Consider the following 23,615-nt stretch of genomic DNA (forward strand, 5'->3'; position numbering starts at 1 on the left):
GTTTCATGCAGCGGACGTCCCCAACCCCACAGTACTGGGGAAGGGAGGCAAAGCAGTCATTCTACGAATGTGCCCCAATCCTGAGAAATAAAACAAGATTCTAGACCTCATGGTTCTCAGTTCGTGGGGACTTCAGGAGCTGCCTTATACAGAGCCATAGAGGCGTACCTAGGGCAAGGAGCTGTGTTGGCAGCCCCCCCCCCTGCTGCAAAAAACCCCTTTTCCGTAAGAGCCACAACTTTTTATGCAACCCAAGTGCTGTTTGTTTCATTTATAAGAGATTTCTCACCCACTCTCCAGCCTAAGGTCCCAGGGTGGGTTGTAATAATAATAATAATAATAATAATAATAATAATAATAATAATAATAATAATATAATAATAATAATAATAATAATAATAATAATAATAATAAATATTATTAATAATTTATACCCTGCCCTCCCCAGCCAAGAACTCAGAGCAGCTAACACCCGAATTAAAACGATTGAAATACAACTTAAAAACAAGATTAAAATACAACATTAAAATACAAGCCTCATTTCAGTGGAAACTCAAATCAAAAGCTTTTTTGGGGATGAAAACGTCAAGTCTTCCTATCCAATTAAGCAAAGGAAAAGACAAGAAGCCCCTATCTACCCGTGGCTTCCCTCCTCAGCCGGTGAAACACCATTTTGAACCACGGCAATAAGGATTTCTTTCCATTATTGCCCAGAGTTCGGTAACTCTCTGGGTCTCTCCCCCCCCCCCCACCGCCTGCCTAATCACACCCCACCCTTTTTGGCTGCAAGGGACAATGGTGTAACTTGCAAAAGGCAAGCTGGAAAGAGCAGCTGTGAGGTCGCTGCTGCCGCTGCTGCCCCCTACTGGCTTTCCTTACAGCAGAACAACACGGGAAGAGCTAGATGAGGCCAAGTGGGGACCACCTGGGATTCCAGCATCCTCTTCTCATAGTGTCCAGCCAGAAGCCACGATAGGAAACCTGCAAGCACAGCAGCCCTCTCTCCCCTTCTGCGGTTTCCAGCATTGATGCACAGAAGCATCGCTGCCTCTAACTGTGGAGGGCAGAGCGCAGCCCAGGAGCCACCCATCGCCCCCTCCTCCTGCTTGAATTTGCCTCATCCCCTATTAAAGCCATCCAGATTGACGGCCATCACTGGCTCCAGTGGGAGGGAGTTCCGCAGTGTAACTAAGCATGAATAAGGGCTTTCTTTTATCTTCCAAAATTCATCGCATTGAATGCTGTGTGTTTGTGTCTGTAAGAAACTGCTTTGGATTATAGAGCTGGAGAGCTGAAGGGCTGCTTTCTCTGCCATTTGCATCCCTCCCTTCTTCGACGGAGTTTGAGGCATAATAATAACAATAATAATAATAATAATAATAATAATAATAATAATAATAATAATAATAATTTATTATTTATACCCCACCCATCTGGCTTGGCTTCCCCAGCCACTCTGGGTGGCTTCCAACAAAATATTAAAATACTGTAATACATCAAACATTAAAAGATTCCCTAAACATTTAGGCATGCGTGTTTTCCTTGTGTTTCATCTTCACAACAGCCCTGGGAGGTAGGCTCGCCCACTGCACGTTGCCTGGCCCAGCAGTCTTTACTGCCGAGGGGGGGGGGGGGGTTCAAAAGGAGAAGGATCCCTGGCCCTGCTTGGCACGCAAGATCATTTCCCCTGGCTCGTTTTCCTTGAACTTTGATCGCGGCTCCTGTTCGTCTGGACGGCGCACGGAGAATGATGTGCGTAGAAACTAACCTACTGTACAAAAATTTACATGGGTTGCCCCTCCCAGTTTTGCCTCTGGCCCTGCACACCCGCGCCATGTGGCCCTCGGAAGGTTTCCCAGAAGAAAAGTCGGCCCTCGGGCTGGAAAAAGCCTCCCTAACCCACCACAGATTTTTTTTTTAAAAAAAACCACACCAGTTTGATTAATGCAGGTCAATCAGATTAACCATTTGTTGACAAACCGGTGTGACTGACAGATTTTTAAAGTTTTAGTCCTTCATGAGGGGCTGCATTGCTTGAGGAGTGAGACTTTGCAATTCTGCTGAAGGCAGCTGGATTCAACCCCACGAGGTGCTTACTCACCCCTGTTCTGTTTGTATTTTGCAGGCACCTGCATTCCGAGAAGAAGTTTCCAGAAGGTGTTTATCATTGCTTATTTATTTATTATTGGGGGATTTTCCCCGACCGTTTTTTTAAAAGCCATCCAGTACGAAAGCAGATTGCGCATAGTTGTCCGGTGCAAAGAGAAGGGCACACAAACACACATCGCACTCGACACATAACTGTGGAACTCACAGCTGCAGGATATAATAGCGTTGGATGGCTTAGGCAATATTTTTGAATGGTTGATTGATTTATACCCCATTTTTTTTTTGCCAAGGCGGCAGATACACAGTTCTCCCCGTTCCTCATTTAATCTCCAAAATAACCCTGCAAGGTAGGTTAAGCTGAGCTTCAGGGCCGAGTAGGAGAAGAATCCATACAATTATAGATTATTAATGAAATAATTGAAAAAAATTTGCTGCCCTTTAGTGACGTGGGTGACATTCGGCCGCCTGTATGCAAAGTGCTGCTGGGGACAGATGGGAACCTGACTGCCACCGGCATCCCTTCCTAAACCACGGCCTCCCCTCAGCGCTGCTCCGCCACCGAGGCAGCCGGCTGCCGCCCACGACTCCTCCAACTGACGTCACCCTCTTCCCTGACCCACAATCGCCCAAGGCCCAGGGAACGCCTGCCTGGCCGCTTTAGGCTAAGCTGATTCCAAATATAGCCGCCGTTCCCGGCAGGTCTTAATTTGATCTGGCAGCCATGAGAGGCTGTCACATTAGGAGGGCTTAAGTGGGGGCCTTGGGGGGGCAGCAGTGACGTCGGGGCCTGGAGGGCAGCCGACCCAAAGCGCGTCTGTCCACAGGAACCACCTGCTCTTGTGCCTTCCTGCAACAAAATCCACCTGAGCCATGGAGAGCTGCAGAAAGGAGCGCTTGCTATTTTCCGAGACGCCTCTTGCTTTTTGGCTTCGTGGCTCGCTCCACTAACAGAAGGGACACACGCAAAAATATTCCCCCTCTCTCATCAATTCCGCCCCTCTGCAATTCCAGCTTCTGTCACTCACTCCCCAAATCTAACTTGCAAGGCGGCAAAGTGGGCGTTTTCCCCCAAGTATTAACACAGCGCCTGCTGTCCCAGAAGGTACGTCTGGCGCAGGAAGTCCCTGTCCTGTCCCCAACCCCATATTTGAGATCCTAGAGCAGTGGAAACAAGCCTCTTTCAGCCCGAGGGCCACATTTCCTCCCAGCAAACCTTCTGAGGGCCACATGGCGTGGTGGGCAGGGCCAGATGTAAACATGGGCGGAGCAAGGAATGTCAGTCTGACCTTTGTGCCGGAGGCACATTTACCCTCCAAAGTCAGGCGAAAATACTGAAGGAGGTTGCGAAGCAGGGCTGGCGAGGGGGCATGGCCCGGGGAGAGCCCCAAGGGCCACATAGCGAGGGCTGCAGGGCTACATTTGGGGCTTGGGGGTCCCCATCCCTGTGTCTAAAGGGCTAAGGTAAAGGTAAAGGGACCCCTGGCCATTAGGTCCAGTCGTGACCGACTCTGGGGTTGCGGCGCTCATCTCGCTTTATTGGCCAAGGGAGCCAGTGTACAACTTCCGGGTCATGTGGCCAGCATGACTAAGCCGCTTCTGGCGAACCAGAGCAGCGCACGGAAACGCCGTTTACCTTCCCACCGGAGCCATACCTATTTATCTACTTACACTTTGACGCGCTTTTGAACTGCTAGGTTGGCAGGAGCAGGGACTGAGCAACGGGAGCTCACCCTGTCGCGGGGATTCGAACTGTCGACCTTCTGATCAGCAAGTCCTAGGTTCTGTGGTTTAACCCGCAGCGCCACCCGCGTCCCTAACAGGCTAAGGCAGCACCCCCAAAAAGTTACGAGAGTAATTAAGAAACAGTCACTTTGAAACAATGCCACAAGTCGTGTGTTAAGAAACAGCTTGACACAGATTCCAGGGCCTTCTTAGAAGCCAGTCAAGGAGGAGCCCTTTGTGGGGCCACCACCACATGCCCGAAAAAGACCCCGTCCCTCGTGCCCCAAAATGCAGTATGCCCAGATGGCTAGACCATGGCTTGGGCTTCTGAGGCTGGTCTTGAGACCAGGGGAAGTTCACCTGGGATGCCACGCAGCTCTTATCAGAGTAGACCTCTTAGAATGAATGGACCAAAGTTAGTCGTATCCATTGGTTTCAATGTGTCTGCTCTGAGCGGGGTGTTTCAGATGGCCTGGCCCCAGAGCTATTAAGTCCTGAATGTCGTTTACACCAGGCCAAGTTCAAGGTGCTTCTTTTAGTATATAAAGCCCTTAACAGCTTGGGACCAGTTTACCTGCAAGATCGCCTTACCCAATCTAGTCCCACTCAATACTTTGATCTGCAGAATGGGTGCACTTGCAAGTGCCATAAAATGCCCATCCACATTTGTAAGAAATGGGCCTTTTAGTGTGGCAGCACCTGCACTTTGGAACTCCCTGCCTTTTGATATCAACCGGGCACCTTCACTGTCCCCTTTTGCCACCTACCAAAAATGTCATTGTTTAGGCGAAGTTTAGGCCTTGTTTTAATGCTGCTTTTAGCTTATTGCAGAGTTTAATTATTTTCCTGAAGGTTTCAAACAGTTGGGGGGGGGGAGTTTCACAAATTCTTTTTGTAAACCACTTTGAGGTTTTCTTTACAGGCCTTGGCTGGGGAAGGCAGGATAATAATAATAATAATAATAATAATAATAATAATAATAATAGCCAAGTAGTCTATAAATACAAGTAGTATATAGCGGGACGCGGGTGGCGCTGTGGGTAAAAGCCTCAGCGCCTAGGGCTTGCCCATCGAAAGGTCGGCGTTTTGAATCCCCGCGGCGGGGTGCGCTCCCGTCGTTCGGTCCCAGCGCCTGCCAACCTAGCAGTTTGAAAGCACCCCCGGGTGCAAGTAGATAAATAGGGACCGCTTACTGGCGGGAAGGTAAACGATGTTTCCGTGTGCGGCTCTGGCTCGCCAGAGCAGCTTCGTCACACTGGCCACGTGACCCGGAAGTGTCTCCGGACAGCGCTGGCCCCCGGCCTCTTGAGTGAGTTGGGCGCACAACCCTAGAGTCTGTCAAGACTGGCCCATACGGGCAGGGGTACCTTTACCTTTACCTTTAGTCTATAAGACAAGAGAAAACGATGTTGCATTTGCAGAGAATGTTGCAGCAGCAAAGGGAAAATCTTACAGTGCCCCAGTATGGATGGCCTGGCAGCCACAGACGGGTATTCTGGGGAAAATGAGGGTGAGGGGAGCAGGTGGGGTGTCCCTTTTCATCCTAGCAAAAGCAGCAAGCAGCGCCTGGAGCTTGCAAATCACCTCCCAGTCAGATTTGGCTAGTTCAGGGTCAAGCAGCGCCATCTGTTGGGAATGTCCACTTATGACATGCCATGGGACGCATCATCCCAAGGGAGCAGCGATGCTGGCAGCCTAGAGCAGCCTCTGCTGACCTGGCGTCCTCCAGCTGCCTTGGACTACAGCTCCCATCAGCCCCAGCCGTCCTGGGAGTTGTAGTCCAAAGCGCCTGGAGCTTGGTGAAGGCATGACTTGGAGAGCATCTTCAGCAGGGGTCAGCAAACTTTTTCAGCAGAGGGCCAGTCCACTGCCCCTCAGATCTTGTGGGGGGGGCGGACTATATTTTTTGGGGGGAAATGAATAAATTCCTATGCCCCGCAAATAACCCAGAGGTGCATCTTAAATAAAAGCACACATGTTAAATACTCATGTTAAAAACACACTGATTCCCAGACCGTCCGTGGGCCGGATTTAGAAGGCGATTGGGCTGGATCCGGCCCCCGGGCATTAGTTTGCCTACCCGTGATCTGGACACTAGACTTCTGTTGATGCAGCCCAGAATAGCATTGGCCTTTTTTGCTGCTGCAGCACTGACTCAAGTTCAGCTTGATAGGTTTTATTGGTTATCCTAGCTTTGCATATTTTTGCGGTGGTGTTTGGTCTTGCACCTGACACAGAGTGTGAATCCTAGGAAGGAAGAAACTGAACTCAGTCGGGCTTATTTCCAAGTAGAGCACTGTGCCAGAGAAACCCATTGGAATAATACTATTCACTATCACACTTGCAACTATCCCATCTAAGGCTAAAACGTCCTGCCCACTTTACCTGGTTGGAAGCCCCACCTGAACACCATTGAACTTACTGCCAAGTAAACAAGTGTTGGGTTGCACTGTAAAAGGTAAGACAGCACAGAAAGCTAGCTGGATTTCAACGGCTCTTTATTCTCTGTTTCCCCCACCCAGGTTGCCAAGTCCTCACCCTGGAGACAGTGAACCTTTTCCGCAAGTATATCTCCATCCTAGATGCCCCCATCAGTTACCTCTGGAGCCCGGATGTCCTGATTGTGTTGGCAAGAAAGGATGCAGACTTAGCCAAGGTGAGAGCCATAGGATATCCAGAGTTCCTAGTGCAGCCCATTCCAATAATAATAATAATAATAATAATAATAATAATAAATAATCTTCCCACCCACCCAGCAGCCTTGAAAATGAACTTGAGGTTCTTGAGAGTTGCTGCTTTCCAAGACAACCAGCCATCTGCACAGGCCCTTCTGCAAACACTGGTTCTACCATGTTCAAAACGAAGGGCAGGGAACCTCAGGGGCCAAATGTGGCCCTCTACAGCTGTCAGATCTGGACCTAGGGTGCTCCCCAGGACACCCCGTGCACCAGCCTTGCTTTGCCCCCTTCTGAGTACTCTTGTCGGCCCATAACCTCATTTGGGTGATGTGGGGCTGTTTCTGACAGAAGCATTGGAGCAGGTGGTGGGTAACCTCAGGCCCATGGATGTGGCCCTCCAGGCCTCTCTATCCGGCCCTTGGCATTCTCCCCAGGTCATGACTCTCATCACCCTTGTTTTGTGATCTCCTCTAGTGCTTTGGCCTGCCAGGGATGTGTCTTGAGCTGTAATAGCGGCTGGCTTCAGATAATTACGTGCATGTATGTTTGTGTGCATGAGACAGACACAGAGAGAGAGAGAAACCTCTGGTTTTGAGCACCCTGCGCTCCTTCGCTAGGAGAGGAGGGATATAAATGCAATAAATCGTAATAATGACTAAAATGTAGCCCACTGCAAAAGAGGCCAAAATCACACCCTGGGCCCCGCCCACATTTTGCCTCTGGCCCCCACACCACCCGCATGTGGCCCCTGTAAGATTATATGTGAGAAATGGGTTGCAAAAAGCTTACTCGATTTAGATGAAGGTTGTATTAGAATCCCAACCCCAAGAGTACAGTCGTACCTTGGTTTTCGAATGGAATCCAATCCAGAAGTCTGTTCAACTTCCAAAAATGTTTGAAAACAAAGGCGAGACTTCTGATTGGCTGCAGGAGCTTCCTGTAGCCAATCGAAAGCTGTGGAAGCCCCGTCGGACGTTCGGGTTCCAAAGAACGTTCAAAAACCGGAACATTCACTTCTGGGTTTGCGGCGTTCGGGAGCCTAAACGTTCGAGAACTAAGCTGTTCGTAAACCAAGGTACGACTGTGTGTGAAACAGAAGAGGTCAGACGATTTGCCTGTTGAGGCCTGTATTGTCTCCTCTGGCTGGCAGCAACTCTCCAGGGCAGATCTTCCTTCTCCTCTCCTACCAGAAACCCTTTTTAACTAAAGGAAATGGGACTGTGTCAAATTCTTGGGAGAAGAGAGAGGATTTAAGCGGGTGCCGGAAGTATCTTAATGTTGGTGCTGGGCAGACCTCACCGGGGAAAGCGTTCCACAGAACCAGGACAGGGGCAGCAGTCAAACAGGCAAGGGAAGAGATAGTTCTGCTTCACCCAAGGCGTCCCGCCGATTCCTCTGTCGGCCTAACCCCAAGTCAAAACTGAAAAGAGGGTGTTGTTCTCTTGTCCTTCCAGAAAGCCATGCAGTGCCACCGCAGCCAGCTCCTCTGGTTCCGACGCCTCTACCTGTTCTTCTCGCGCTACGTGGTGATCAACTCGCTTCGCAGCCTCTGACAGGGAAGGGCCCTTTTTCTCTCAGGATGCTTGGGAGACTGGCAGGAGCGAGAGAGGCTGGAGGAGGGAGGTCCTCCTTAAAACTCTTGCTGAGCCGAGCAGGGCACAAGGTCCTTCCATCCCGCTGACGCAGTCTGGTTGAGATGACGGATATCCGAGAAACTAAGCGCTGATCTGTGCCCGTTTCTGTGAAGGCGAGCGAGACGGAACTTTACAAGGCAACATAGATTATACGAGAGATGGGCACCGAAGGAGAGGATTTATCCTGGAATGACTTCACTTTGCAAATGTTTACAGTGTGCCATCTTTTTTCAAAAGTCTCTTTTTATCATTCCACTTATGCACCACTTCCTGTAAAAACACCTCAAAGCGATTTCACAATAAATGGACACAGTTGCTGAAAGGTGCGGCCTCCCCCAGGCAAGTAAGTGAAGTCCCAAGCGGCGTGCGTGGAAGACTCAGCCCAAACCTCTCTTTGCCTTGAACTTTGGTGGATGGGCCTTGGGTCAGTCGCCCATCCTCAGCCGGACGTACCTTACAGGCTCACGTGGGGATAAGGTGGGAGCACCTTTTGTGCGCTGAACTTCTTGGATGGGATATGTAGTGCTTTCTAGATGTCTTTGGACTCCCAACTCCCATCATCCCCAACACCTGAGGCCAAGCAACAGCCCTGTGGAGGGCTGAAGGTTCCCCAAAATGTGTTTATAGAGCCGGGTGTGGTATAATGCCGCCTAGGACCCTCGTACCTACAGGACCGCCTCTCCTGGTGTGCCCCACGGAGGACCTTAAGGTCCACAAATTACAACATTTTGGAGGTCCCAGGTCGCAAGGTGGTTAGAGTGGTCTCAACCAAAGCCAAGGCTTTTTCAGCTGTGGCCCCGATCTGGCGGAAGGCTCTGTCACAAGAGACTAGGGCCCTGCAGGGCTTGACATCTTTCCACAGGGCCTGCAAGACAGAGCTGTTCCGCTTGGCCTTTGGTTTGGATTCAGTCTGACCCTTATGTTTCCCTCCCCTTATGGTCTTGATCTATCGGCTACTTTTAAAATGAGGCTGCATTTTAAATTGCATTTTAAACTGTATTTTAAATTGGGTGTGTCTCCCCCCCCCGTTATGTTTTTACTGTGATTTTATTGGTGTTAGCTGCCCTGAGCCCGGCTCTGGCCAGGGAGGGCAGGATATAAATTATTATTATTATTGTTGTTGTTGTTGTTGTTGTTGTTGTTGTTGTTGTCGCTAGAGTGGGAGAGACCCGAGTTCAAATCCCACTCAGCTAGGAGGCTTTCCCTCCCCCTGGGTGGCCTCTGACCATCTGCTGTGTCTCTTGGCCCGGTCTACCTCGCAAGGTTGTGGCGATGAGAAAATGTGAAGGAGAATCAGGTATGTCACCTGCGGAAGGGTGGGGTAAGAATGCAAACCAATGTTTAGCTAGTCTGTAAATAAATAGATGAAAATGTGATAAAGCAGACATGATTTTAACTCACTAAGATGGCAGGAGCCAGACTGAGGACCTGGCCTTCAAGCAACCCCAAATGCCACTACATTATTTGAGAGGCTCCCTTATTTATATCAATGTCCTCACACGCAGCATGTGCCTCAAGTCTCTCACTGATTTCAGCCTCCACTTTTGCCTTATGGAGTCCCAAGGTCCAGTAATAATAATAATAAATTTATTATTTATACCCTGCCCATCTGGCTGGGTTTCCCCAGCCACTCTGGGCGGCTTCCAACAAAACAACAAAACACTAAAATACAATAACCTATTAAACATTAAAAGCTTCCCTAAACAGGGCTACCTTCAGATGCCTTCTAAAAGTTTAGTAGTTATTTTTTTCTTTGACATCAGGTGGGAGGGAGTTCCACAGGGCAGGTGCCACCACCGAGAAGGCCACTGGAAGCCAGTGTAGGGCTTTCAAGACCATCTGGTTCCTGTGTATTTCCACAAGGCACACCAAAGAATGTAGGAAACTTCCTTGGATTTAAGTTTGCGTAGCTCAGTATTGTCTACACTGGCCGGCAGCAAACCTGAAGATCCCTTCTGTTCCATTGAGCTTCCGGGTCAGAGAGTATGCAGCAGAGAGTGGTTTCTTTTACAAAAATACAAGTTTTATTTCCCAAAGGTATTTGAAACGGAGATCGATCTCTCTCTCAGTGATCCAGGACAGATGGGCTATGGGGTGTGTGTGTTGAGAATGACCAGCCTCGGGGGCTGCTGCCCTACTAGAACGGGCTGGGTCACTCTTTGGACATACTCCTGATGGTGGGGTGTCCCTTCACAGCCTTCTCCCATTCCTTGCCGTTGATGGCCTCTATGGTGACGCTGCTGACTGTCCCCTCGTCCAGGCAGTGCGGAGCTATTCCTGAGAGAAGGAGACAAGCTTCATCAGGCAATGCTCTAGGATTCCTAGCGATCGTCCCCTGAACTCTTGTGTTTTTGTCCCAGGTATGGTGAAGCTGGGGCTCTACAGATGCTGCTAGACTCCGATTTACAGTGGTGCCCTGCAAGACGAATGCCTCGCAAGACGAAAAACCCGCTAGACGAAAGGGTTTTCCGTTTTTCGAGGCGCTTCACAAGACAAATTTCCCTATGGGCTTGCTTTGCAAGGCGAAAACGTCTTGCAAGTCCCCCCCCCCTTTTCTAAGCCGCTAATAGCCGCTTAGCCGCTAATAGCCGCTAAGCCGCTAATAGCGCTAATCTGCTAAGCCGCTAATAGGGGTGCTTCGCAAGACGAAAAAACCGCAAGACGAAGAGACTTGTGGAACGAATTATTTTCGTCTTGCGAGGCACCACTGTACATGCCGGATTTACGTATAAGCTAAACAAGCTATAGCTTAGGGCCCCACTCTCCTCCAAAAAATTTAAAGGGGGTAAAAACTGGATGTACATTTCCAAAATATAAGATAAAAAACAAATAAAATAAAACCTACATACAGCAACAGTGTTTTGTGTTGTGCAGGCACCTATTTGTTATGTGCAAATGGCTTTAGATACCTATTAGGTCCACAAATTACCATACAGCATATATTCAACAAAAAAAGCAGTGACAATTTGTTGTTGACAAAGGACAGCTAGACATATAAAGGGCTCCCATTACCTTCAGTAGCTTAAAAGGTAAAGGGTAAAGGGACCCCTGACCATTAGGTCCAGTCGTGGCTGACTCGGGTTGCGGCGCTCATCTCGCTTTATTGACCGAGGGGGCCGGCGTACAGCTTCCGGGTCATGTGGCCAGCAGGACTAAGCCGCTTATGGCGAACCAGAGCAGCGCACAGAAACGCTGTTTACCTTCCTGCCAGAGCGGTACCTATTTATCTACTTGCACTTTGACATGCTTTCAAACTGCTAGGTTGGCAGGAGCAGGGACCGAGCAACGGGAGCTCACCCCGTTGTGAGGATTCGAACCGCTGACCTTTTGATCGGCAAGTCCTAGGCTCTGTGGTTTAACCCACAGCACCACCCGCATCCCTTCAGTAGCTTAGGGCCTTATCAAACCTAAATCCGGCCCTGACTCCGACTCCCATCAGCCCACAACCATCATGGCCAACCAACAGAGATTATGTGAGTTGGAGTCCAACAACCTTTCAGGGGCCACAGGTCCTCCACTTGACAGCAGGCTCAATTCTCCAAGCGCCGCTTCTTACATAGTCAAAAGGGCACCATCCGTACGCAGGATGGAGATATTGTCAGGCTTGGGAGAACCCTCCAGTTTTGCAGGAGTACAGAAGTCTTTAAGGAAAGAACTCTCACTGGTTCAAAACACCCCTAAAAGCACCTTATTGGGGTCTTCAGCAGCCACAGAATGCTGACTTGTCTGTTTGGGAGTGAAGGAGGGCAATTGGAATGGAGTATACTGGGAAAGGGTAGCTGGAACCCCAAGCTGCAATGTAACACTATCAGTTGCATTGGGAGGGGGAAGCTGTACAAAAGCAGCAAACCAAGGAAGACTCCCGCCACACACACCCCGCCACCCTCTTCAAGCCTCAGGCCCCCCATGGACAACTCCCTACCGTAGCCGTCTGGGTTGGAGCGGGGCGTGTAGAAGCTCTGGACACCGCATGTCTTGCAGAAGGTGTGCTGGGCGCAGTGGGTGTTGAAGGTGTAAGTGGCGAGGCTGTCGGCACCCTTGGCGAAAAGGACGACAACAGCATGACACTTAAGCCTTTCTAGACAAGGTGCTTTTCCCGAGGCGCCCAAAGCGCTTTGCGCCAATGAGCGCCGTGCACTCCACAAACCAGCTTGTAAGGTCGGATCCCTGCAGGGCACTCTTTGTGAGCCTGCCCTTGAGGCTGGCCAAGGAAGCCACAGCTGGTGCAGAATTCAGCAGCCAGGAAGACCCATTCGATAGTGGAACGGTCTCCCCCAGGAGATGCTGGACTCCCCTTCCTTGGAGGTTTCTGAGCAGAGGTTAGATAGCTCTCTGCCAGGGATGCTTTATAATAATAATAATAATAATTTATTATTTATACCCCGCCCATCTGGCTGAGTTTCCCCAGCCACTCTGGGCAGCTCCCAATCAAGTGTTAAAAACAATACAACAATAAATATTAAAAACTTCCCTAAGCAGGGCTGCCTTCAGATGTCTTTAAAGATAAGATAGCTGCTTATTTCCTTCACATCAGGTGGGAAGGCGTTCCACAGGGCAGGCGCCACTACCGAGAAGGCCCTCTTATCTGGTTCCCTGTAACCTCACTTCTCGCAATGAGGGAACCGCCAGAAGGCCCTCGGTGCTGGATCTCAGTGTCCGGGCAGAACGATGGGGGTTTCAAGGTCAGCATCAACACTTTGAATTGTGCTTGGAAACGTACTGGGAGCCAATGCAGATCTCTCAGGACCGGTGTTATGTGGTCCCAGCGGCCACTCCCAGTCACTTTAGCTGAGAGTACTGCATTGCAGTGGGTGGACTAAATGACTCCCAGGGTCCCTTCCACCTCTACGATTGTGCTGGACTAGCTGAGTCCAGCAGGTCTCTCCTTATGCATTAGCATACAATTTCCTGAACGACTCAGGACCAGCTTACCTGTAGGGCTACCTTCCCCTATACAGGATCATCAGAAGGAGAGCTTGCTGATAGAAGCTGTGACCTATGGATTGTCACCTGCTGGCTATAGGAAAGCAGGGCATGCTTTGGGGTGGCTCCCTCCACGCTCTGGAATGCCCTCAACCCCCCCTTCACCCACTGGGTCCCTCTCTGGGGTCATCAGCTGGCAACTCCTCCAGCCTCTTCAGCATCCTGATCTGACCAGCCCCTCCTCTTGACCTTTGCCTTTTTGTTTTCCGTCGTTCCGTTTCTCTTCATTTAAACTGTTTTAATACGTGTTTGTTCCCTTGAAAACCCCTTTGAGATTTCTGCAAATGGCAGCAGTGCCAGAGATATCATAAAATAAAAGAAAGGATCCCATCATCGCAGGTGGAGGGAGAGAATCTGGCTTTGGGAATAGTCCAGCAGTCCTTCAGATGTTGCTGGGCTGCCAACTCCCATCATTCCACTGGGAGCTGGGGCCTTGGGACATCTGGGGTGCAGCCAGAGGCTCCCCCAGGCCTGGAACAGCAGCTGCTTGCTGCCTTCATTGCCAAAGGCAAGAGCCGAGGCGTCAACTTTTATCTAGATTGGCAGCCAAGTTTCTGTGCGAGTTGTTTTGCAGCCAGAGAGGTCAAAGGGCAAAGCAAAGTCCTGCTTGGAAAAAGCAAGGGTATGATCACCATTGCAACTGGGAAAGGAGATGGGCAGAATAAGGAGAAAGGGTGAATCCAGGCCTGTCTTTGCAGTCTGGGGGTGTTGTGCAGCTGTCAGGCGCACCCTCCCCAACTCGCCAAACCTACCTTCAGCAACTTGAAGTGCGAGGCAGGAACGATGAAGTGCTTGTTTTGCTTCTTCACACAGATGCTACAACTGGAAAAGGCAGGAGAGAAAGATTAAAGAAGTCAGGACTAAGTTACTTGAAAGGCCACCTGCCCCCCACGCCCATATAGTCCCGCAGGATCAAACCACGCCCACCCACTCCTCTGCTGACGAGTGGGAAGGCAGGGTTTAATTCTGCATTAGATTTATGTCCCAGTAGGGAACAAGATCACACTGTCGAGACAGCAGGATTTAATTCCCTCATCAGCCAAGAAGGGATTTATAGCCCTTTGCAAAGAGGCCCTTTGAAGTATGTTGTGCACAAAGAGGCTTTTGCAAAGCATTTAAAACAGCTCATGTGCTCCTATTTGAGCCTCCAGAGACTTGAATATTTTTATGCTGTATTGTTTTTAACACTTGATGGGAAGCCGCCCAGAGTAGCTGGGGAAACTTTGCAAGTCTCTCTCCCTCCCTCTTTGTCTCAGATCTTGGGAGGAAACTTGCAGAGCTTTTTCCAAGTCTCCCCACACTTCCCTTTGAAGCCCATGAGTTTGGGGACCTAAAGGAGGGAGATACTTTCACAACACTTTGTGAGTCTCCCAGAGATCCCTTTTAAGCCTTCAAGATCAGGGGCTTAAAGAGGGAGCATGGGGAGACTTGCAAAGCAAAAGGGATTTGGACAGGTGGGCAACCCAACTCTCAAATTTGGCCCAAGAAGTAGATCCTGATAAAGACCTGGCCTGCAGAGCAAAAAAGGATCATCTGAAGAAATTCTATTTGCAGCACCACGCCCTACGGAATATCATAGGCCAGTGACCCAAAAAGGGGCGTTTTCTGCAGTTGCCCTCAATATTATGGGATGCCCTTCCTGCTGCCATATATGGTGCAACAACCACCATTTGCTGCAGATGCTTTCTGCAGACTTACCTTTTTGCCCAGGATTACTTTGACTCCCAAGATTGAATCCTGTTTTAATCTCTCTGAATTCCCTGAGCTCCTGTTTTTACTTTGGTTTTTGCACCCATTTATGCTACTGCTTTGCGAGTTCTACATTCTTTTTCTGTTTTAGTGAAACAGATTTTTGAAAAACCCTTTTGGAAAGGATCGCTAATTCTTGAGCATCAGTTCCCCATGGGCACGATGTCCAACACAGTGGCGTAGGGTGGGGGGTGCAGGGGGGGCCAGCCGCAACATTTGGGGGGGGGCGCTCGCACTCGCAACTCTCTGCCCCTACCTGGCTCACTCACTCTCTCTCACTGCAGTGCTGGCTGTGTGAATCCGATCCGAGCTGCCGGGTCGCCGCCCACTGTGGAGGGGGAGGGTGCCAGGCGTGCGTTGCGGTGCGGAGCGGAGAGAGAGCGAGGGAGGGACTATCTGGGGGAGGGACAGTGCAGCGGCCGCCCAGCGCAGCGCTGAGCACGGGAGAGAACCACACCCGACCAGCCCAGGCAGCAGCAAGAAGAAGCTGGCAGCGGCGGCAGGTTAGGGGCGCAAATTACTTGCCTTGCCCCGGGTTAGGGGGCACAAATTACTTGCCTTGCCCCAGGTTAGGGGGCGCAAATTACTTGCCTTGCCCCGGGTTAGGGAGCGCAAATTACTTGCCTTGCCCCGGGTGCTGACAACCCACGCTACGCCGCTGGTCCAACACGCTCCGGGGGGGGGGTATTTGTTTCACAAGGTATAAATGTCAGGGAAACAAAACAAACTCTGGACATGTGAGTGCATGAGACTGGGACTGTGGGCAAAAGCGCCACATTCCAGGAACAGTTCTCTGAAAGAGCAGCTCTTGTGTTTGACCATGCTGCTATGCCCATGAACTCGCTGTGTGTTGGTGTGCTTTCTGAACGCTTTCCGTAAACCCCCCTCAAAGTGGGAAGGGTCGGTGGAGAGGGACTGTGGATGACACTCACTTGCAATCAAAGACGTGGAGGTCGGCCGATGCCCAGACCTCAAAGCGTACAGCCCCACAGTGACAGCCCCCTGTGTGCTTCACCAGCCCTTGGTACTCGCTAGAGGGAGAGAGAGGGGAAAGAACAGAGATTTGTTAATGCTCCTTCGAGGTCTGAATCAATGCACTTTTGCCTTGCTGGCCAACTACCGTATTTTTCACTCTATAAGACGCACTTTTCCCCTCCTAAAAAGTAAGGGGAAATGTGTGTGCGTCTTAGAGAGCGAATGCAGGCTGCGCAGCTTTCGTTGAAGCTTCGCTTCGCTGGAAAGGTGCTGCTAGTTTTAGAGGAGGAGAACAGAAAAAAATAAATTCTCTCCCTCTCTGCGCAGCACCCCTTCAGCGATGCGGGAGGAGAAACAGAGCCCCTTCCGTTTCTCCTCCCGCTTTGCTAGAGAGGCGCTGAGCAGAGAGGGAGAGAATTTTTTTTCCCCTGTTCTCCTCTTCTAAAACTAGGTGCGTCTTATGGTCGGGTGCGTCTTATAGAGTGAAAAATACAATGTTTACCATTTCTGGAAGCAGCGAAATTGCAGAAGATGAACTTTGTATCTCTCACTGGGGAGGAAAAGAGAGCTGCTGGTGGTGTAATGGTTAGAGTGTCATGCTAGGATCCGGGAAAGACCTGGGTTCAAATCTCCACTTGGCTATGAAGCTCACTGGGCGTGACCTTGGGCCAGTCACACTGCCTCTCAGCCTAACCAACCTCACAGGGTGGTTGAGGGGATTAAAGGAAGAAAAGGAGACCCATGTACGTCACCTTGCAGGGAAAGGTGGGAAATATATGCAATCCATCAATAAGCAACATTTCCAGAGCCACTGCCATCCGGTGAGCTTCTTAAAGGAAGAGGGATTTGAAGTCAGGCCTTCCACATCTATTGGCCAATAGCAAACTAGTTAAGAACCTAAAAAGCTGCCTTTATACCAACTCAGGCCTGGTCCATCTTTCCCAGTGCTATTAGGAGCTGCCTGGGATTGAATATGGGGCCTTCTGCATGCAAACCTTGCGCTCTGTCATACAGTTGTGGCCCTATCCATAAAAGCAAAGTAAGATCCTAGCCCTCATGGTTCCGAATAAAGGGTTGAAGCAGGAACACTAGAAGCCACCTTGGTCTGAGTCAGGTCCCAGGTTCAGTTCCCACAATTGCCAGGCAAAACTGGGAAAAGGAAAGTCCTGTCTGAGATCCTGGACAGAACCTGCCAATCAGTTTAGACGATACTGATCAATGGGCTGATTCAGCAGAAGTATGCCTGGAGAGCTCAGCTGGTTTAGCTCCAAGGTTGCAGGTTCAATTCCCGTATGGACTCCATGATTCTAGGACGGGGTCAACAAAAATTTTCAGCAGGGGGCCAGTCCACTGTCCCTCAGACCTTGTGGGGGACCAGACTATATTTTGAGGGGGGGGGGATGAATGAATTCCTATGCCCCACATTCAAAAGGACACATTCTACTTGTGTAAAAACACCAGGCAGGCCCCACAAATAACCCAGAGGTGCATTTTAAATAAAAGGACATATTCTACTCATGTAAAAACACGCTGATTCCTGGAACGTCCGTGGGCCAGACTGAGAAGGCGATTGGGTCGGATCCGGCCCCTGGGCCTTAGTTTGCCTACCCATGTTCTAGGAAGACAGCTTCTTAAGCTCCCATTGTATTCCATTGGACTTACTCCCGGGTAAGTGCTGTTAGGACAGCAGCCTTGGAGGAGCTGGGAATCCCCACTCCTACATTAAAAAAAACATCCTGAAAAATAAAGCACTCTTCTTCCACCTCTACGATTCTATGGGGGCGAGGGGCTTCGTTTGGAAGGGTGGGGCATCCACCTTGCATTTGCAGGAAGACGCCCCCCCCCCCAAAAAAAGGTCGGGCGCTCCAGCAGGTGCAAAAACAAGACGCTTCCCCCAAAAGGACGGCGGCGGCGGTGGCGAATGGAGCTTTCGATGCACGGGAGCAAAAGGGGAAAGCAGGTTGCACAGGTGGGCGGGGGCGTGTCCCGGATCGGGCCCCCCTCCCCTCCATCCTCGCCTCCTGCTCCTTACTCACAAGGTGTCCAGCAAGAGCCGGGCCGCCTCCTCGCAGCTCACCCGCTGGCGCTTCTGGAACTGCAGCCAGCGCTCCTTCTGCGCCCCCAGCGCCAGGGCGCACAGCTCCTCCGGGGGGGCGGCGGCGGCGGGGGCGGCGGGGGTCGCCTTGCCTTTGGAGGAGGCGCGATCCCGGGGGGAAGAGGGGATCGGGGCCGGCGGAGGCGGCGCGGGAGCTTTCCTGCCGCCGGACTGGGGGCCTTTGCGCGTCGCCGGGGTCCTCTTCGCCTTCCCCATAGCTCCTTTTCCCCCCTCTCCTCGCCACGCCGCCCCTCTTGCGCTCGCCGCCTCGGCCGCCCGGGGGCGCTCCAGAGCTGTGCCAGCGCCTCCGGCGAGGAGCCACGTGGAGGAGGAACTATGGGGAGGGGGGAAAGGGGGGGCTCCTTCGGAGATGCCCTTTCCAAAATGCCAAGGCTGGAGCAAAAAAGCGCAAAAGGCCTTGAGACGCGGATCGACCTGTAATCATAACTATACTTTTCACCCGAGCACCAGCTGCCGACGTTTCTTGCACCGGGATTAGAACTTCCAGACACTTCTTATATGATCTGGTATTTTTATTTTCTTACATGTACAGCAGAACCGTCATCTTCCTGGCAAAACTTTTGAATCTGGAACTAAACTTTATACTCGGATAACGCTGGTGTTCTTCTGTGCTTGTGCTCTGTTATTTTAACCCGTGTGCAACTGCACTCATTCTATGTGCCTATTTCGTAGTTCTCTTTTTCCATTATTTACTTTCATCTGCTCCCTTTTTAATATACATGATAAAATGGAAATTTTAAAATATATTTTAAAAAATAAAGGCAAAGGGACCCCTGACCATGAGGTCCAGTCGTGGCCGACTCGGGGGTTGTGGCGCTCATCTCGCTTTATTGGTCGAGGGAGCTGGCGTACAGCTTCCGGGTCATGTGGCCAGCAGGACTAAGCCGCTTCTGGCGAACCAGAGCAGTGCATGGAAACGCTGTTTACCTTCCCGCCAGAGCGGTACCTATTTATCTACTTGCACTTTGACGTGCTTCTGAACTGCTAGGTTGGCAGGAGCAGGGACTGAGCAATGGGAGCTCACCCCGTTGCGGGGATTCGAACTAGTGCTAAGCAAAGGGGAGAAAGGAAACCAGTGCCTAGTGGCTGAAGCCACAGAAGCCTGCATTTAGTGGGGGGGGGGCAGTTAGGACTGATCCTGCAGCCAGGCTCTTACATTCTTATGAGCCTCCAGGGTCAGAGGCAGTCTATACCTGAATACCAGCTGCTGGGTAACAACAAGGGCTATTGGCTTGACGGTTTCCTAGATTCATCCGATTGGAGACCATTGAGCTGTCATTCCATTATGGGGACGCCACATATTCAAAGCAACCTTTCTGGTATTCCATTATGCAAAGAGGGTACATGCCTTGTCAAGCAGATGCATCCTGCTTCTGCTGGACACATTCGTCCTGGAAACCCACACAAACAGAGTAGCAAGGCCCCAACTCTCCCTTCAGGGTTCATTCTCCAGAATCTGGTATACTTTGGCTGGATGTGGAGGTTTTTCTTAGGCTGATGGCATTTGAGGGATCAGGCAATTGCTGAGGATGAAGCCAGATGGGTCTTGCCTTTGAAGGGGATGCAGCTGGGAACCTCAGGCCTGGGTGCAGGGTGAATGTGGCCCTTCAAGTCTCTCCCTCTGGCCCTCAGGACTCTCTCCAGGCCACACCCCTCACAGGCCTGACTTTGTAACCTATCCTTGATCATGCCTGCCTAACAGAGGATAGGGAAGGATGTGAGTGTGAAGCAATGAGCTGGCAAGGTGAAATTAACATTTCTTGCTCCACCTCCTTTGTCTCCTGCGGCCCTGCCCACCATGCATATGTGGCCCCCATAAGGTTGCTCACAGAGGAGTGTGGCCCTTGGGCTTAAAAATGCTCTCTCCCCTTCTTTTAAACTAAGCAGTCCTCAACACTGCAAACATTCCCACAGGGGAATTGCTCCAGCCCCTGTAACCATTTTGCTCTTTCCATTTCTGTCTCTGGTCCCAACCACCATTGCCACATGGCCCCTGAAAGGTTGCTCAAGAGGAGATGTGGCCCCCGGACTGCAAAACATGCACACTCCGTGCTCCCTGCCCGTTATAGGGTCACTAAGAGTCAGTGTGGTATTGGCAAATCAAGTTGGTGGACTATGCCAAAATGGCAAAATTAGCTGGGAAGCTCAGGAATCAAGAAGACAATTTTTTTAAAAAAGAATGGAAAATGTTTATAATGTACATACAAAATCATTGACAACAGGTCAAAACATTAGCAGGATTTTAAACAGACTTGTAATGTAACAGAATGTATAGATTATTTAAAGGTAAAGGGACCCCTGACTACTAGGTCCAGTCGCAGATGACTCTGGAGTTGCGGCACTCATCTCGCTTTATTGGCCGAGGGAGCCGGCGTACAGCTTCCGGGTCATGTGGCCAGCATGACTAAGCCGCTTCTGGCGAACCAGAGCAGTGCACGGAAACGCCGTTTACCTTCCTGCCGGAGTGGTACCTATTTATCTACTTGCACTTTGACGTGCTTCTGAATTGCTAGGTTGGCAGGAGCAAGGACCGAACAACGGGAGCTCACCCCGTTGCGGGCATTCGAACCGCCAACCATTCTGATCAGCAAGTCCTAGGTTCTGTGGTTTAACCCACAGCGCCACCCGCGTCCCTAATAGGCTAAGGCAGCACCCCCAAAAAGTTACGAGAGTAATTAAGAAACAGTCACTTTGAAACAATGCCACAAGTCGTGTGTTAAGAAACAGCTTGACACAGATTCCAGGGCCTTCTTAGAAGCCAGTCAAGGAGGAGCTTCCCGCCGGAGCCATACCTATTTATCTACTTGCACTTTGACATGCTTTCGAACTGCTAGGTTGGCAGGAGCAGGGACCGAGCAACGGGTGCTCACCCCGTTGTGGGGATTCGAACCGCTGACCTTTTGATCAGCAAGTCCTAGGCTCTGTGGTTTAACCCACAGCACCACCCGTGTCCCCTATAGATAATTTAGGGAGATGGAAAAATTGGAGAAGTACTGATATGCAGCTGAAAACAGAATTAAAAGGAAGGGATGCGGGGGGGAAGAGTAATCTCGATATTTGGATTTTGTACTGTTTTATGTTGTATGTTTATATTTCTGAAAATCAAATTTAAAAAAATTATGGGGGAAAAGAAGAGTCAGTGTGGTATAAGTGGTTTGAGTGTCAGGCTAGAACATGGAGGAGATTCGGGTTCAAATCCCCACTCAGCCATAGAGCCCATCAGGGGACCTTAGGCCATCTCTCAGCCTTAACCTACTTTGCAGAGTTGCTGGAAGATAAAAGGGAAAGGGGGAGGTGCGTGTTTGCTGCCTTGAGCTCCATGGAGGAGATGCGGAATATAATTACAATGAATCCAGAAACAAACAAATAAATGAAGTCTCACGCCAAGGCATGCAGGGTAAACAGTGAATGAGCCATGCCTCCTTTAAGCAAGTCCTCGCCCTTACTGGGTGCCAATTCTGTGTCTCATTTAATGGTGGCGATGAGATCACCGCTGATCATGGGAACCGGATGTTGCGAACCCCAAAGCTGATAATTGTCAAGTTCCTGGCAAGTCATTTGAAAGGAGCTTTTTTGTAGGGCTCCATCAAGCCCTGAACCGGTTTTGTGGGGGACAAGCGGTGGAAATGGCAAGTGTGCCTCTGAGCATGTCATCTGCTGAATGAGGATGTTTCCAGCCTTTGCGTTGGATGGGGATGAAGCAGAGGTGCCAACCTTTCACTTAAGAACTGTTATAAGAAAAAACTGCTCCTTTTCCCTTATGGGATACCCAAGAGCCTGTATAGAGTCCTTACATAGGTTCCCCATTGGTAGGAGAAAATAACAGAGGCCGACCAGAGAATATTGAGAAGCAAAGCAGCTAGTGAGCCTGATATTCATTAAACTGTTGCAACAGGGTCCCCACTCACCACACGCAGGAGGGAGGAGGAACCCAGAACCAAGGTGTGCAAGCCCTTATGTAGACTTTGGAAGTTGCCACCCTGTAGCTCAAGACTGCCCTCCAAAACATCAGACATACATCACTGAAGGGGTGGTCTACAGCAGAAATCCTGTTACCGGATACCTGATAATGGTTGCTGATTGCATTTACCTAGGCAGTCTGGTCATTCTTTTGTGATGGTAAATACTCAGTTTCTGAACCCAGGTCTCAGGCTCACTCGATTCATACACAGGTATGCCGTTAAGACAGGATTTGTGAGCACGGAGACAACGGGAGGTTTTCCCATTTCCTTCCTCACTGCAGAGGAATATCTGAGGTAAATTTGGGAGAGTAAAAATGGCTTCAGGATTGTTCTCTTGTTCTATTTCAGACACGTGGTTCATATACTTATGTATGTGTTTGCGTGGTACATTTATGAACATTTATTTTATATCTTAGACCTTATAATGCTCATAACAGAACATAAGAAGAGCCTGCTGGATCAGACTTTATGATCCGTTGGCCCGATTCAGTAGGTCTGATCCAGCAGCCAAGTTCTTATATCCTTAATGTAGGAAAACATCCTCAGAGTTCCTTGGAAGTCTGCTGTCACAAGGCCTGAGGGGTACATTGCCGGAGGGCCATAGAGCCACACTGATTGTTCAGTTGTTAAGAATTGCTTCTAAAATGATAAATAAATGTAAAGTGTCTTGAAATAATAAGCCCAGATTTGGTTTCCTAGCAGGCGGAAAGGGGGCCAGAAATAAGTGCTTTCTGGTTTTCTGATTCTGAATGCACCCCAAGAGTTAAATTCCACGTTGACTCATTTTTCCCCCTGTAACCTAAAGCCTTCCGTGTGTATTGACAAACCCCAGTCCACACCCAGAGCTGCTCAGGAGAGATGCAGGCCTGAAACACTCCACTAAGCTGCTGCAGCTGGTCAGACTTGTTTGGTTTGCCTTCCTGTCAAATATTGGAAGGAAAGGTCACTGGAGATAACATGTTCACCAGCCAACCCTTCATTTCCTTCTTCCCCAGTATCGTAATTCTGTGCCTGCCATTATGATTTTTCAGTGTCAAGATTCTAAAAGGTAAAGGTAAAGGGACCTCTGACCGTTAGGTCCAGTCGCGGACGACTCTGAGGTTGCGGCGCTCATCTCGCTTTACAGGCCGAGGGAGCTGGCATACAGCTTCCGGGTCATGTGGCCAGCATGACTAAGCCGCTTCTGGCGAACCAGAGCAGCGCACGGAAATGCCGTTTACCTTCCCGCCGGAGTGGTACCTATTTATCTACTTGCACTTTGACATGCTTTTGAACTGCTAGGTTGGCAAGAGCTGGGACCGAGCAACAGGAGCTGACCCCGTCACGGGGATTCAAACCGCCGACCTTCTGATCGGCAAGTCCTAGGCTCTGTGGTTTAACCCACAGCGCCACCCGCGTCCTTGTCAAGATTCTAGTCCTCATTTAAAAACTCAGTACTTCTGTCTTCTCTCTCATCTATTTCTTGTGACCTTTCTTGCTGCCTTTACTGGACACCAAAAGGCAGGCTATAGGGTATTTATCCATTAGGGGATTTACTTAAGGGGAATACACAGCTGTCAATACATATGTGACTTGTAGACATGAGGACTCTATTATTATTATTATTATTATTATTATTATTATTATTATTATTATTATTCACCATAAGTTCCCAAGGGAGGTTATGGCAATTTAAAAAGACGATGTT

At 50.0% G+C, this 23,615-nt stretch overlaps 2 protein-coding genes across 2 annotated transcripts in view; one reads left to right on the top strand and one right to left on the bottom strand.

The window, feature by feature from the left end:
* The window catches only part of PIGL (phosphatidylinositol glycan anchor biosynthesis class L), a 44,404-nt gene extending 35,939 nt beyond the window's left edge, over positions 1-8,465 (top strand). Inside the window, exons 5-7 of the mRNA XM_079955869.1 lie at positions 2,126-2,157; positions 6,354-6,487; positions 7,964-8,465. Of these exons, the coding sequence (XP_079811995.1) occupies positions 2,126-2,157; positions 6,354-6,487; positions 7,964-8,062 (265 nt within the window). The 3' untranslated portion in view covers positions 8,063-8,465. The remainder of the gene's footprint in view (positions 1-2,125; positions 2,158-6,353; positions 6,488-7,963) is intronic.
* A 1,679-nt stretch (positions 8,466-10,144) lies between these two features.
* Positions 10,145-18,184, bottom strand: CENPV (centromere protein V). Its single transcript, XM_079955884.1, has 5 exons — positions 17,887-18,184; positions 15,808-15,906; positions 13,879-13,948; positions 12,066-12,180; positions 10,145-10,420 (listed from the first exon to the last, which is right to left on the bottom strand). Exons 1-5 carry the CDS (start codon positions 18,159-18,161, stop codon positions 10,296-10,298), a joined length of 684 nt encoding a protein of 227 aa, XP_079812010.1. The 5' UTR covers positions 18,162-18,184; the 3' UTR covers positions 10,145-10,295.
* Between the last annotated feature and the right edge of the window lie 5,431 nt (positions 18,185-23,615).

The sequence above is a fragment of the Podarcis cretensis genome, assembly GCF_951804945.1.
Source record: "Podarcis cretensis genome assembly, chromosome: 15".
Lineage (NCBI taxonomy): Eukaryota > Metazoa > Chordata > Lepidosauria > Squamata > Lacertidae > Podarcis > Podarcis cretensis.

Coding starts and splice junctions, on each gene's coding strand:
- CENPV (XM_079955884.1), bottom strand. CDS start 18,161: ATGGGGAAGGCGAAGAGGACCCCGGCGACGCGCAAAGGCCCCCAGTCC. Junction 12,181..13,878: donor CGCACTTCAAGTTGCTGAAG/GTAGGTTTGGCG, acceptor CTTTTCGCCAAG/GGTGCCGACAGCCTCGCCAC. Junction 10,421..12,065: donor CTCCAACCCAGACGGCTACG/GTAGGGAGTTGT, acceptor TCCTTCTCTCAG/GAATAGCTCCGCACTGCCTG.